This window comes from Cyprinodon tularosa, unplaced genomic scaffold, assembly GCF_016077235.1.
Source record: "Cyprinodon tularosa strain WSP-4 unplaced genomic scaffold, ASM1607723v1 ctg267, whole genome shotgun sequence".
Classification (NCBI taxonomy): domain Eukaryota; kingdom Metazoa; phylum Chordata; class Actinopteri; order Cyprinodontiformes; family Cyprinodontidae; genus Cyprinodon; species Cyprinodon tularosa.
Window position 1 is genome coordinate 1137387 of NW_024038971.1, and position 15892 is coordinate 1153278.

Below are 15892 nucleotides of genomic sequence, written 5' to 3' on the forward strand. Positions count from 1 at the left end.
TTAATCTTCTATTGAAATATTATCTTATGTTAAAGTATGATCTTATCTTATCTTTTGTGTATCTTTTATTTTAAAGGACAATGATGGTGGCATGACAGCTCAGCTGCCCAGCACCATCACTTCATTTGTTCAGACGGGTTTGAGGCCTGGGGAGGAGTACACAGTCAACCTGGTTGCTCTTAGAGAGCAGGGTCGAAGCCAGCCAGTCACTGCTACTTTCACAACTTGTAAGTATGATTAAGTGTAAGTTGGACATTTGCAGTGAGAATTCACTTTATAAATACATGCCCACACTGGTATGTCAGACCTGAGAGCTGAATGTATTGAGCTGGACTTTTTTTTTTTTAAAGAAAAGTTTGTAGACTATTGTCTTGCAGCAAGAATGTCTAGGGTTTTATATGGAGTTTGCATATTCTCCCTATGCATGCATGGGTTATTTCCCAAACCATTATTTATTATGTCAGAGAGGCACAGAGAAAGGCGCATGGTACCCAAAAACCTTACCAACGCTGCTATCCTGTTTCCAAGTGGATGTGGGTTTCCAGCGGAGTTGGGAGATTGTCCCCTGAAAACATTAAACCACCTGGGAAGGAATCTGCAGTCAACATGATTGAGATCAGATAGACAAACTTTTGAAGGAGTCTTCTGATCCAAGTCGATCTGAAAGCCAGAGGAGGTCAAGAAATTGTGATACACCTATATCCAACTAAGCCATACTACTGACATGGAACCTCAGAACATTTCAAGCAAAGATCCCCCACACACTGCCCCTCCTCTCGTAACCCCAACTAGATCCCCAACAGTTGCCCCAGCTATTGCCGGTCCAGAGACAGAAACAAAATAAGGCAGTTCCAACCCATTGCATCCATATGTACCTCTAAGTCCTCACAATGTACCTCTAAAGGCTGATTTATACTCATAAACCAGGTCTTCTGCATATGTGACGCAGTGAACGCAAATGTGCCCCCGCCTCTTCTGCAGACACTCTGCTGCACCTCTCCAAAGTTGTAGGGGGACCGCAGACAGTTCCGCAGACAGGAGGCATCTGATAGGAAAATTATCACTGAAGATGTGTGAGTTTATTACACCTTGGTATTGGCTGCCTGTTGCGTGTCTGAACTGATGTTTTCCACAAAAATTTATTTAATTAAGACAGTTCCTCTGCCTAGATATACAGTTATAATATTCATTCTGTACATGGCAAACATTTGGAAATGGAAGGAGAGCTGTGTCCTTCAGTTAAGAACGAAGTGTAATATTTTGATAAGGCTGGAGCTATGAATGTCTACTCATCTGCTAACGTGCATGAGATCACATTTTCTATAAGAATCTGACTCATGCAGATGGACCAGCTAGAAGAACGAGGTGCGGGAGAACGCTGGGACCCTTTTTCCCCCTGGATCCCTGCTCTTTTTTGCCCCATTGTCAAAAACTTGCCCCCACTCCTTCAACACCTAGGCCATATCTACAGCGAGTTTGCAATTGTCCCTCTTGCGTTGTGGTGTGGAATAACATAGCACAGACCACGCTTCAATATTGGTCATAAATCAAAAATATCTGCGACAAGCTCACTGCGACACACTGCTGCGGGAGGAAAACTAGCCCTTAAGTCTCCAAAATGTACCCGTAAATCCATATAATGTAGGATATTTTACAATACCCCCCCGACAATGGCTTATTGAAGTACATTCCTCAAAATTATTAACTTTTCATTTATATTCTAAGATTTAGAATATGGCTGTATGTAATTAAGCTAGAGAAAATGTCTGTTTTCCTTTATGATTTTTATAATCATTTTAAAGGAATCTTAATGATTCACTAAACAGGCATCACTGAGAATTGCAGAAAAATATTTATACTTAACTAACCAAAAAGTCTGTGTTGGAATCTACAACTTAAGGATAATAAAGACAATGTTAAAGAAAAAACCCAAAGACACACATCCTAACTATACAGACATTTAAAATTACCGCTACTTTACTTGGTATATTTTTGTCTCCAGAGCAATCTAACATGTAGGCACCTATCCCCACAAAGAAGACACTACTTAGGGATAAAAGATCCAATCCAAATCTCATCCATAACAATTCAGAAGCCGACATCTGCAGTCAAAACACCATCAATTTCCTGTCAAGTCTATGTTAGTTTTTTGGGTGGTTGTAATTAGGTATCGATTAATAATTCATGTCATCTCCTCATTAATTTTTTATGGTAGCTCACTGAATGACACCATACTGGATAAAAAAAAAAGGGGAAAAGACAAATTTGAAGTTCCTAAATTATTCATAACAAAGATTTATCCCTCCTTGGAGATGGAGCGAGCACCGTAAGGAGTCAGGAAGTAAACCCAGAGGGAGAGCAGGGCTGGTTTGGCGGATGGTTCCCAGCAAGTGCCTTCCTCAGGTTATTTTCTGGGACGAGACCCTAGGGGCCAATTTCTAATACATAAAGGATAAGGGTGGACCTGCAATATGTCAAGCCTAAAATTTGAGACTTATTTATATCTCAGGTGCTCAGAGATAGTAAGAAAAAGACCACTGTAAGACATGTTTGTGACTACGCTTTATCAATGTGTAGTACTTTATAGAGTGCTGTTCAACTTTTAAATGTATAGGCTGAGGTATGCAAAGTAAATCCATATAAAAATGGAAAAACAATATATAAAACTATTATGATATGTCTAATGGAGTTTGTTATTATAGGCAAAAAAAGAGATATCACACCCTAGATATTCAAAATTTAGCTAGTTTATATTGGAGTTCACAAAATACATTTGGATTTGATTTATAACAAAGGAATGGAGAATGATTAAATTGGTGAGAGGGGCCTATATTCCCCAGACTTGATTTTTTACAAAAGCATAACGTGCTTTGCAGAAGCAATTATCCTTTTACAGGTACCAACTCCTTATTTTAATCGTATATAATCAATAAAAGCCAAACAAAAGCAATAAAGAGCAAGCACACCAAATTGTGGTTTGGATTAAAGCATATTCATATTTTTTCAGATATCCAAGCTAAATCCTAGACTAAAAGCCAGCAGAGAAAATATTGCAAGACTTGAAAAAATGTTGATGTCGACATCTTCAATCCATTCTGTGTAAAACAGCTATTGACAGAAATTGGAGGTTGAATTTTACTGAAATTGTGCTACGCTACTTGAGAAAATCCTCAAATTTTTTGATGACATAATTGCCACAGAAGCATTTAATAAACATTCAAGGGACACTTCTCAAATTTTTAAAATAACAAAAATATATTTTTTAATTCCACTTCTCAATTGTATATCATAGCCTTCAATATACTAGTTGGTCTATCCCAAAAAAAAAAAAAAAAAAAAACGCCTTCTAAAGACATCAAAGGTTGCAGTTGTATTACGATAAATTGTTGTATTCAATATTAATCAATAGAAGCATCAAACTTTGTCTAATAATAATAACGTCATGTACCTTTTTTTACAAATTTAATCAAAAATCTTAATTAATCTTTCCATAAGGAAGGTTCATTGGTTGACAGTGGCGTCGGATGAAGGAGTTCGTCCTGCAATCGGAGGGTTGGCGGTTTAAGCCCCGGCTCCTTTCAGTGTCATTGTGTCTTTGGGCAAGACACTTTATCCACATTGCCTACTGATGGTGGTCAGAAAGACTGGTGGCACTTCTTTAAGTGAGCTCGCGACCATCAGTGTGTGAGTGATTGGGTGAATGACTGAAGTAGTGCAAAGCACTTTGATCCAGTCTCTTGACTTAAAAAAGCATTATATAAGTACAGGCCATTTACCATTGTATCTCTACAAAAGCTTAAGCCCTTTGCACCAGTCCTAAACTGAGCCATTATGCCACTGAACAGGATATAAAGCTTACTTATTGTACTGCCAGGTGGTGATGTGTGGAACTGTGCTGGAAGCTAATCAGAGTCAATTAGGTGGTGATGCAGAATAGCCGCTGTTAGGACCCATTTAAACAGCATTAAGGTTTGAGGGCCACCCAAACCTGCTTACAGCCTTTATTATCTTTTTATTTAAGGGAAAATATTTTGTAACAAAATTCTTTACAGGTAGCCTACCATTACTGTAGATAAAGCCTAACTAAAATCAATTTTCACTACAGTTTGACAGCTATGAAATTCGACAATTCCATTGTGACTGCTATTGGTCGCCCTCCCTATTCATAAAGGGAAATTATTTGTTCTTCTCTGGCTTGAATGTCTCTTACCCTTTAATTTTGGAAAATAAAAAAAATTATGTTGCCACACTAAGTAGGGTTGCCACAGTTTGCAGTTATTGCTCAGCTTGACAACAGAACGCCTGCTTCGTTTACATTTTTTGATGCTGTTTTGCAGTGATTGATGGCCCGACTCAGCTGATAGTGCGTGATGTGTCAGACACCGTAGCATTTGTGGAATGGACTCCACCAAAAGCAAAGATTGATCAGATCGTGTTGCGTTATGGCCTTGTGGGAGGAGAGGGACCACGGACCACCTTCCGGCTTCAGCCCACCCTCACCCAGTACTCATTACAGGTGGGTTTGTGATGCTTTTTAGGGCTCATAATGGATTCTATTATAATGTGTGTTTCAGCTTTTTATAATAGAAAGAAACTAGATTTTTACCTCCTCATATTTGTTTTGTGTTTGTGTTAGACTCCAATCTCATGGTTTATTTGCCATCTGTGTTAGAAATGTAGAAAAGACATGTTACTAACCTAAACAGATGCATTTGGTTTCTACTATTTTATAGGTCTTACGTCCTGGTTCACGGTATGAGGTGTCAGTAAGCGGAGTAAGGAAAGGAAATGAAAGCGGATCTATTTCCACTGAATTTACAACCGGTGAGGTCTGACAGCAAACAGATGTAGTGATGCTGGGTGTCCATCTCCTGTGCATGCCTCAAAGGCAGCATCGAGAGTTATGGTACAACGGCCTATAGTGAATGCTTCATTGTTTATCTGCTTTGGACAAAACGGCTTTTAAAAGCTGTTCTAGGTCATACATGTCTTTACTTTGCCAATAGTTGTGATGAAAAATACAACCTTTTACACATAAATCTACAAAAAAGGTATTGGAGTGTATTATTTTTCAGCTATAGTTTAACAAGAGTTGATGTGGACTTGAGAATTTAAAATGAAATTGCAAATATTTATCAGAAAATGCTTTAAAGACATTTCAAGTGTCAGCCTTAACTTAAATCTGGTATGGTATTTCTACCTTTATCTGTTTGTGATAAGCTTTTAAACTGTTCATATATTTCCTTGCTCAAAATCTCTGAGAGTCGGTCTCTGTGTTCCCAACATTGTCAGCTTTATCGTTCTTCTCAGAGATTGATGCCCCCAAGAACTTACGGCTTGTGTCCAAGACCTCCACTACCCTCGAGCTTGAATGGGATAACAGTGAGGCTGAGGTAAAGAGACGTGAGGCAGATTTAATCCATTTGTCTCAATTTGCTTTCAACCACTTTAAGAGATTGATGGCTGTGGGATTCATCTCAGGATAAGAGGATTTAGTCATTTAGATGTTAGTTCTGCAACCTCTGTTTTGCTTATGAAATTATCTGTTTATCGGATTAAAGTAAAACATCTGTTGATTTTAGCACTGAGCATTGCCTAATTTAAAACAATTCATCGACAGACAGCAAAAGCAACAGTCGTTTTTTATGCAGTTGACTTAAAAAAAACAAGAACATTTAAGATTTTCGGAACTAATTGCAAGCAGGGAGATTAAGTTTAATTATGTGGAAAATAGATTAACCCAAGTTATGGATAATCACGACTTACACTGAATGTCTGACTGTAAGGATATTGAGGCTATTACTGTTGATCAAGGGTTGTCAATTCCCCTCAGGGATGTTGGAGAGATCTATAATTAGTTGTAAGTTTGAAGAAAGAAAATTCTTAAAACTATGTTAATACTTACAGTTTTTTTTTCTATCCCAACAGTTTGCATTAACTGACTTTTTAAACGTTCTTTTTTTTATTTGAATTTGAATAAAATGTTAACCTTTATCTGGATTAAATCACCTGCATTCATGCTTTAACTCCATGCAAATGCTCATTTGCTTTGGAATACTTTATTGCATTTGACATTATCGGTCTCTGTAGTATATTTAGGAGATTTTGAAAATTTAGGTATTTATGTTGTTAAATTTACAACTTAAATACCCACAGTTAACTTCATGATAGGTCACTAATATACTTTGAATGAAATACCTTCTGGAATATTTTTTTTGTTTTTATCTGCTTTTGTGACAAAAATTTTTTAAACATTGTGTTTGGTTGTTTGGCTGGAAATTTTTTTTTACTCTTTTTTTAAATGCTTTATCATTATATCAATAGATTTAAAAACAGTCGCAGAGCATTGTTTTATTCAGTAACATAAAAAAAAATGTATACCACAATCAAATCATTGTTATTGACTTTCATTGATCAATAAAATAAATATCCCTCATAATAAATTGAGCATAGAGGATAAACCAAGCCACGATACATACAAGTAAAAAAAAAAACAACTAAATAAAATGTGGTTATATGTTGTAACAGTTTAGGATGTAACTATAGAGAAACAATTCCATTGAGGTGTCTTGCAGAACTTAACTCATCTGTCCTTCATAGGCTTTATAAAGATAACATACCTGCTGACTGACTCCCAGCTTAATCTTTTTTTCCACAGAATAAGACACTGCAAGGTCTTGCTTGTTCATTTTATTGTAGATAATTTAATATAAAGCTTTCCTGTTTTTATATATATATATATATATATATATATATATATATATATATATATATATATATTAGTGCTGTCAAAATAATCGCGTTATTATCGCGTTAACGCGAGGCCATTTTAACGGCGATAATTTTTTTAACGTGAGATTAACGCTATGTGGTTTTATGGTAAAATTTTCCAAGTACATCCCGCTGCAGCCTGCGAGAAGGCGGGGCTATTTTCCCCCGGTGTATGCATTTCTCATAGGCTTCGAGAGCGGAGCTCCTCAAGGGAAAAAGACGCTCATACACTGGGTGACGCTAGTGCCTTTCCTTTAAGCCCCACCACCAACAAACAAGTTGAGTGTCTGGTAACTAGTAGCAACCTGAAATACGCTGAAATGGAATCTGCTACGGCACTCTTGCTGTCACAGGTCGGTATCGTGTGTGTGTGGGTGGGTGTGTCTGTGTGTGGGTGGGTGGGTGTGTGTGTGTTCTCATTTTTGTTAAGAGTCTGAAAAGTAACTTTCATAGACTACCTCCATCTAGTGATGTTGGTCTATTGATTTTGATGTATTGATTGAAAATTGTTCATTATTATCTTGGTTAATTAACATCTAATGTTAACTGTACTACATTTTATAGCAGTAGGGTAAAATGCTTGTCTTTGTTCAAAAGACTGTATTAACTGTAAAGACTGTCTTTTACATCAGCCTGTTTTCAGGGCCTTTTTTTTTTGGCTACATATTTGTTATTTTTGGCATAAATCAGTGTCTGTGACCTGTTTTCATTTTAAAAAAAGAACATTGGCACAAACCTAGCCTGTATGTATTTTTTGTATGTCATCGAGAGTATTTAAATGATTTTCAATCAGAAAAAAAATTTGCGATTAAAATGCGATTAATCGCGAGTTAACTCAGGCATTGATGCGATTAATCGCGATTAAAAAAATTTAATCGATTGACAGCACTAATATATATATATATATATATATATATATATATATATATATATATATATATATATATTGTTTTTATTATTTCATTCATATTTGTGTTTCTGCAAAATGTTGAAATACAGGTGGAAGCCTATCAGGTGGTGTACAGCACCTTAGCAGGAGATCAGTATGATAAGGTGATTGTGCCGCGCAATGAGGGTGCCACCACCAAGACTAACCTTACAGGTAAGTGCAGATTAAAAAAAGTGTTTAAAGTCCTGCTGAATTATTTATTACTAACATCGGCAGAGGTCTTGTGATTCACTCCCTGTTTTTTCTCCAGCCGTCAGTCTTATCACAGTGCATCTAATATGTACTGAAGATGTCACAAAGAGAATATGTTTTACATGGTGTGATTATCTCTGCTGCTAACATTTTGTTGATGGGTTACTGATTGTATCTGCAGAAATGCAGACACATTGAACGGCTGTCAGAAAGATGGATCAGCTGGGATTTTTTTTTCTTTTTGAAAGGTCTTGGTGCTGCAAACCTGTATGAGAACAGAAACAAAGGGCCCCTTTGTTATATCTTTAGGCCACTCGAATCAATACTTTCTCCACGTTCTTTCTCTGCCACTCTAATTTTCTCTCTCCCTGAGTCTCTCTAATAATCTGTCATTCGCCCACTTTATTTTCCATTGCTCATCTCTTCATCTTTATTTCTGGAGCTCAGGAGTTGAAACAGCTCAGCTAAATTCAACCAAAATGATGGAACTGACAAAAACAGATCTCTACCAAAATCACCACAATGTCAATGCAAATGTCCCCATCACCTTAGTATTTCTTCTAGAGCTGTTATGGAAAATGTTTTCTTCTAGGTGTCGCATTTCTGTGATAAGGAAAATGTAAAACAGCTTGCTAGAGTTTGATGTATTGGTTGTTGAATTTTCTGCTTCTCTCTCCATCCCTGTGCACCAGACCTGCTGCCGGGCACTGAGTACGGCATTGGAATCTCTGCCATGAAAGGTATCAACCAAAGTACGCCTGCGACGATGAATGCCAGGACAGGTGGGTAAAAAAATACTTCATGATTCACTGTAATAAAACAGGGAGCAACTTCTGCATATTTACAATAGTGAATATTTTCTTGGGAAATATCAGCATTACAACAAGTAAGTTGACCTATTTGTATATAAACACACACTGCTACACATGACCTGAGTACTCATGTTTCAATCAATATTGGTCACTATAAGAGACCTTATAAATAAGATGTGCAGTTTGGCTACCACAAATTTAACATAGGTAATTTATGGAGGTTTGTAGAAATTAAGATTTTATAGAGTAATTGAACAGTTTGGGGAAATAAATAAACATCCTAGTGCAGCTTTTCAAATCTGTAATCATCCATGCCATTTCACTAATGGCCCTTTCCTTTCATCTCTGGGACATTTAAATGTCTATTGTGCTTTGAGTCGTTTGACTGAGAGCAGAAAAAAAAAACAAGCTTGATTCAACTTTCACCTGTTTGAAATGTCAGTGCAGATGGGTGCATTGTTAACCTTTCTAGTTGATAGTTTTGATAGACTCTTATATGCCCATGTTGGTTTTACAATTGGCAAACTAAGATAATTTTGTTATCTCCTCAAAGTCTTTTCACTTTGAAGGTTGTGAAGGCTCTGATTCTGTCACACCATTAGGTAATGTTTCTTTAAAAGTAGCTACTTGCTGTCTTAGTATTTTTGTTTCGGTATCTGGTGAGGAAACTTCAAAAACAGGATTCATTTAGATTTATCTCCTTTACATCATCAGCGTGTTGTTTATGCTCATAAAAATCTGACTTATACAATAACAGGAACAGAACCGAAAATCTATAATAAATTACAAGGAAATGCCTAATTTATCACAAGCGATACAAATAAATAATCCAAGTAAACCCATTATTTGATTTTATTTTTTATTTGTCAGAATGTGAAATGACAAATCTAAAACAAATTCATTTTTGACAATTATAATATGATTTAGGCTTTAAACGATTAATGTTTTGGAAGAACTGATGAAATACTTTCTTTTGAAAATACATTATGTGATACATCTCCTGTTTCTCATAATATCAGAGCTGAAAAGGAAATTGAAAAAACTTCCAATTACCTTGCAGTTTTTTTTTTAAGATTTATAAACCAACACTAAAAAGTATATTCATTTTTAAAGATTTGAAAAAAAATTAAGCATTATGCTTTGAATATTTTATTCCTACTTTGCATAAGAGTATCTATATCCAGGTTTTCCTGAAATAAGTGTAATTTTGCAGCACGACTCCAAGCAGGAAGAAAGTAGAGGCAAACAAATAACATTGGGTTTAAGAGAACATTAACAGTAAAGGCTTCTTTATTTGTTATGCAGTGTCTGTTGTTTGAACAGACGAAAATAGATTTTTGGGGGAAAATAACAGTCATATTCTCCCGTAAAATCCTGTCTCAGATCTGTGGGGTGGAAATTGTTTCTCAGCACTACTGGATGTAATGAAATCATGTTTGCCCTCTGGTATTATAGGTCTGGATGTACCCATGGATTTAACTGTGACAGCTTCCACAGACAACTCCATCACTCTGGTGTGGGGTGTAGTCCAAGGTCCAATTGACCACTACAGGGTCACCTACACATCCTCCTCTGGCATTACGACTAAGGTAAAAGACACAACAAATGTGAGCCAGTTTACTGAGCAATTACTCATATGTTAATGACATCTACATTGTACTCTGTACCGATAAGAGGAAATGTAGGTTGTTATTGCTCTTAACCTTATTCTTTCTGTTCTAGGTGACGGTACCTAAAGACATAACAACCACGACCCTGACAGACCTGGAGCCTGGAACTGAATATACCATTACAGTAGCAGCAAATAGAGGGAGACAGCAGAGCACGGCAGCAACCATAGATGCCTACACAGGTAAAGAGAAATGTCAGATTTTGCTGCTCAGAAATTAGGTCAGTCAAACATCTAAGTCACACTTTTGGAAAATGTGAAAATAACATGCAATTTAAAAGCTTTCTTAAGAAACATTTTCTTTAAAAAACAAAAAAAGCTTCTGTTGCTTATTTTTCTCAGTTTTACAGAAACTTATTTAGCCAGTATCACTTTACATCCTTTGAATCAACCAAAATATGTCAAAGAAAAATCGGTTCATAGATAAATACAACAAGATCAGCCAAGTATGGCCACTGCATAATCATGCGGAAGGTGATTATAATGAACTGAAGTCTAGCTGCAGGTAAGGTGATTCATGCTAAAAGAAAACAGGACCTTTAAGGCTTTAAAGAAGCAATTAGCAGAGGTAAATTATTCAAGTCAGTTAATGAGCTCGTTACAAGTGTTTTCTTATTGCACCTCTGTTTTGCATGTAAATGTATTTGTTTCAACTGCATATGTGCAATACCGTGGCCTCACAGTTGCCTTGCTACACTGTTGTCTTCTTTCTAAGCTTGATGCCATTCTTTCTGTCCAACCAATCACACATCAGATCATCCGTCACTCTTCTCACCTCTGTAGACTCTTTGATGCTTTTGTAAAAAGCTTCATGTGGTTTTTGCAAACACAAAGGATGATGTCCAAATGATGGGCACCGCTGTCTTCTCCTGTCATTATCATCATCTGCTTTCTTGTTCACTGCTGCCCTCATGGCAGACTGGCAGTTCTCGCTATCACTACATTATCATCATCCTCGTCATTCTGTTCTCCTAACCGTGGTAACTCCAATTTAATCACCTGCAGAGAGGAGAATAAGATAAAATGTGGATCAAAAGAGTCAGAGTAAGCCTTTTGATGTGGCTTGTCATCTTTTCATCCATTGTTTGCCCTATTGGCTAAAGATGTCAGCACTGAGATACACCTGTAATCCTAAAAACCAATAACAGATGCCAGGGACTTTCTGTGGATTGACACTGTCTGTGCTCCTGGATTTATTCCTGCACATATTGTATTGCTTTATTGATAATAACATGTTTTCAACAAATAACCCACAGAAATTAAAACAATTAAATATATTCAGTATTCACTCTTCTGTTTGAAAGATTACTTTAAGTTGATTCCTTAATTTAAAAGTTTCTCTACTAAACATGAGCATGACATTTTTAATATTTTTACTGTATATTTGAACAAGTTGTTTCTGCCACTTTGTAGCAATGTTGGTCTTCCTAAATTTAGTTACAAGAGATCCTGTAGTCCACTTATTGAAATTACTTTGACATACAGGCTCAAGCTGTGTTCCTGCTGAAGTCTGTGTTTTATTTTATTAGAAGTCAGTGGATCTGGTATTTATTTAAGTTAACTTTTTCTGGGACAAGATGTAATACAAGAGATGGGGGGTGGGGGGTGGGGTAATTGCTTCACATGGTTAGATTCTCACCTTAAATCATTCTACACTGCAGGGAAATTGACCCAAATCTAGTACTTTTGCCCATATGCCACTCATGTCTGTCTTTTTCACTTTCACTTCAAAACTTGAATCAGCCTGAATGGTCATGCCGCATTTTATTAAACTTTTAAAATGGGCCTTCTTTACAGCTGCAGCATTCAGTGATGCTTTGCAAATGTGTGTTCCTAATAGTTGTGCTATCTTTGCTTACTTTCTTTGTTCATAACGGAGTCATTATACTGTCAGCTCCGGTTGTTTAATACTTTAATAACATAGAGACACTGGCATTCTCTTTTTTTTTTTCAACAATGCTTTAATTAATACTTTTAGTGAAAATCACATTCATCATTAATTCTGTGTTTTGCCTATGTGGCGTCTACATTCGTCTGCGGTTTAGACTGCAGCCTGGTATGGGTCGAATTTATTCAGTGTTATGAAAGATTATGTCAAAAAAATCTGAGTTGAGCATGAAGATCTGCTTTGTGATAGCTCAAGAACAAAGTTTATGAAGCTTAACTCACTTTTTTCCCCTTTAGTCCCTGTCATTACATTACTGCCCTCTAAACCACTGAGAATCATGCGATAGAGTGCTTTAACTTACTCAAACTCATCAGCCATATTGAGACAAGCAGCCATTTTAATTAAAAAAAATGTTTTGACGTATTTAATCAATTGTGTTTCATGGTTAATATTGTTAGTTATGCCAACTAATCGCTGCAGCCCTCGTAAAGAGTATATAGTAGTTGTTTGAGACGTACTGTTAGCCCTAAATAAAAATACTGAAATACAGTTGAATTTAAAATCAACAGCCTTTCAATATCTTAGACACATAAAACAGTTAAAGATATATATATATATTTTTTTAATTCGGAAAAATATTTAAACTGACTTTGTTTCATGTTCAGAAGTTTTATGATATTATATTTGCTCCACTTCCTTTTTATGGTCCCATCAGTGCTCACCTACAGATGTTTGAAGATATGCCTGGAACACATTTTTTTAGTATTGTTAGTAGAACATAAGGTTAAAAATTTATCGAGACCTTTATTTAGCTGTAAATTATGAATGATCGGCTGATATTACTTTGTGCTTGTAGTGGGTAGGATGAGTCCAGTCCATGTCTTTGTGGATACCTCGGGGTGTTACAAACATATGGTGTTAATCTCAGGTGTCCCAATATTTCTACTTTTATATCAACTCTCTAAGGATTTCCTGTCCTCTTATTTGATAAAAAACACTGCATCATATCCAGGCTAATTTTATTTAGAACATCTAAGTGACATTCCAAAGACAGATCCAAAGAACTTTATCCTACAACATCATTCTTAGAGAAGTGGGTCACCTTTTGCTTACCATCTTCCTCTGCTACTCTAAACAAGGACAATTAAGAAATAATGAATAAGACAAAATGCTCTTTGTAGAACACATAATTCTGCTGACAGTGTTCTAGCTAAGGTTCAAGAAACTTGTGAAAGATATAAACTTGCAGCTTACAGAGACATTGCAAAAGCAGGTCAGTAATAACAGTGCAGGTTTAATACAATGGCTGATGGGAAAAGATCTCCACAGTGTATTTCATTTAGATGAATCAACTGAGGGGAAGATATTCTTGCCATATTTATCCTGTTATATATGAATCCAAACTTGGCTAATCAAATTAAACTCTTCCTGCATTTGGTGGGGATTTGTATACATTACAGCATCTCCTGTTCAGGTCACACATGACGGCAGCATCTGCTATCATGCTGTCAAAGTACTTTCAGATCTTCATCATTATTCTGGATAATGTTATTAGTTTCTCAATTTCATGACCAATTAAATCATCATTGCCACATGACTGCAGTTTGCTCTGAATCACCTTGTTCATTAAGGCTAATCTTCTCAACTTTATTATAAAGAATCTATTACATCATCTTGGAGAGCTCTCATCCATCACTGCATGGCTTTGACATTTATATTCATTCATCCTGCAGCTGTTTGTACCTTAGTGCTTCTCATTCACCGCTGGAATATTAACATGTTCTTGAAAGCTACCTAGTGACTTGTAAACCCCCATTCCTCCAGGGATCAGGCCTGTAACCCAGCTTTACCTGTCAGAAGGGACATCAGATTCAGTGTTAGTGTCATGGAGCTCCCCGGCACCACCCGCCAATCTCTTCATTTTGAGCTACAGCTCTGCCGACGGGACTGACACTTCTAAGGTGACACTGGATGGCTCCAAGACGAGGTCACTGGTCCAGGGCCTGCTGCCATCCACTCACTACACGTTTAGTTTAATCACAATACAAGGGGATGATACTTCTGAGCCAATCACAGCATCATTCATGACAGGTGAGCTGCTTGGTCAGAAATGTGTTGTGTGTATCATAGGAAAAACAGGTTTAGCATTTGTTACCCTCTCCAAGCAGGGATTTAGCTGATGAATTTATTAACTGTGAAGGGTGATGTTCGTAAGAGCTCATTATTTTTTGACTGATTCCTAACCCTGGGAAAATATAAAAATGGCACAGTCACTTTACCTCACCTCCGCCAAAAGCATTTGTGTTATAAAAATCATTTTGTTTTATTTAAATGAAGGACAGTTAAATTTTTACCACATACCTGAATTTGTTGCATAGTCATCACTGATATTTGAATAACTGAGAATAAAGTGCCTTAAGGTGAAAAAAAGGAAAAAGAATGGATATATGGTTATGTTTGAAGTAGCAAATAACTATTTCATATTTCTGTGTCTGCTATTTTCGTTTTTGAGCTGTTGAGTTTTGCAGAGCTTTGGAAGAAGGTCTTTTCTAATTAGAGTTAGACTCTTGTTTGTTTCATTTGAGACAAAAAATACTTTTCTTTTCAACTGAAATCAGATGGCTAAAGCTTACCACTGACAAATTATGAACCAACAGGAAGTCTGACTAATGATCCAATGTTTCTTGTGAATTCAAAAACAATGCTGCAAGAAGAATTATGTAAAAATTGGTACATTTGTACATTTTGTATTTTCTTCCAGGTTTTTCAATGTTTTCTTTACATTTAATTCAATGGGTTACACTTAACAATCATAAATTCCTTCCCTTTTCATTGTAATTAAAATTATTTTATTTTTTTTATTTTATATTTATTTATTTTACCCTATAGAATAATTTCCTTGACAGTTTTTATGTTTTATCTGTATAAGCTTGTTGTAAAAATCTGATTTTAAATTAGATATTCACATATGAGTTGGTAAATACTAATTACAATACAATTTAATTCAGATTACAGTATTTGGAATATATACCATCCAATAACAACATGTCATCTTAAGGCAAGTTTACAGAGACATTTCATTCAGATCACACAGTCAGACAGGTTAACACTATCTAAGCAAGACCAGCTTATTGGATCAAATCATTGATTGCAGGTTTCTGCTGGAAGAGCATGTGATGACAGTATTCACTTGCATTATGTTGTTGACTCTTGTGAAGGTTACAGGAATCCAGAGCGAGCATCCAGCAACAGTGGAGAAAAAAAAATATTTTAACAGGAAGAATCCTTCAGCAGAACAAGGATCAGTCTGAACTTCTAAAACTTAGTTAGAAATCATCGGGACTACTTTGTTAGACTTGGATCTAAAATACAGAGTGGAGGCTTAGATGAAGATACAAATTTTTATAACTCTGAAAGCTCAACTGGATAAAAAAAAGATCAAAACAAATGCTGGTTTCTATAGTTACCGCATATTATCTTTTACTAAGGGTAAATTAATCATATATGGTGGGGTGCCCATGATCTCATTATTAGTAGGATTAATCTTATTTAAGAAGAATTCTATAAAATCATTACTACTAATGGTAGTTGGAATAGATTGTTCAACAGCG

At 36.1% G+C, this 15892-nt stretch overlaps 1 protein-coding gene across 5 annotated transcripts in view; it reads left to right on the forward strand.

Moving 5' to 3' along the window:
* The window catches only part of tnr (tenascin R (restrictin, janusin)), a 267509-nt gene that overhangs the window by 177689 nt on the left and 73928 nt on the right, over positions 1 to 15892 (forward strand). For 3 of the 5 annotated variants that reach the window (XM_038289296.1, XM_038289297.1, XM_038289298.1), the window contains 9 exons: positions 77 to 227; positions 4338 to 4516; positions 4734 to 4824; positions 5293 to 5393; positions 7771 to 7873; positions 8605 to 8694; positions 10180 to 10313; positions 10447 to 10576; positions 14106 to 14372. In XM_038289296.1, the coding sequence (XP_038145224.1) occupies positions 77 to 227; positions 4338 to 4516; positions 4734 to 4824; positions 5293 to 5393; positions 7771 to 7873; positions 8605 to 8694; positions 10180 to 10313; positions 10447 to 10576; positions 14106 to 14372 (1246 nt within the window). The remainder of the gene's footprint in view (positions 1 to 76; positions 228 to 4337; positions 4517 to 4733; positions 4825 to 5292; positions 5394 to 7770; positions 7874 to 8604; positions 8695 to 10179; positions 10314 to 10446; positions 10577 to 14105; positions 14373 to 15892) is intronic. The other 2 variants (XM_038289299.1, XM_038289300.1) reach the window with 2 other exon arrangements.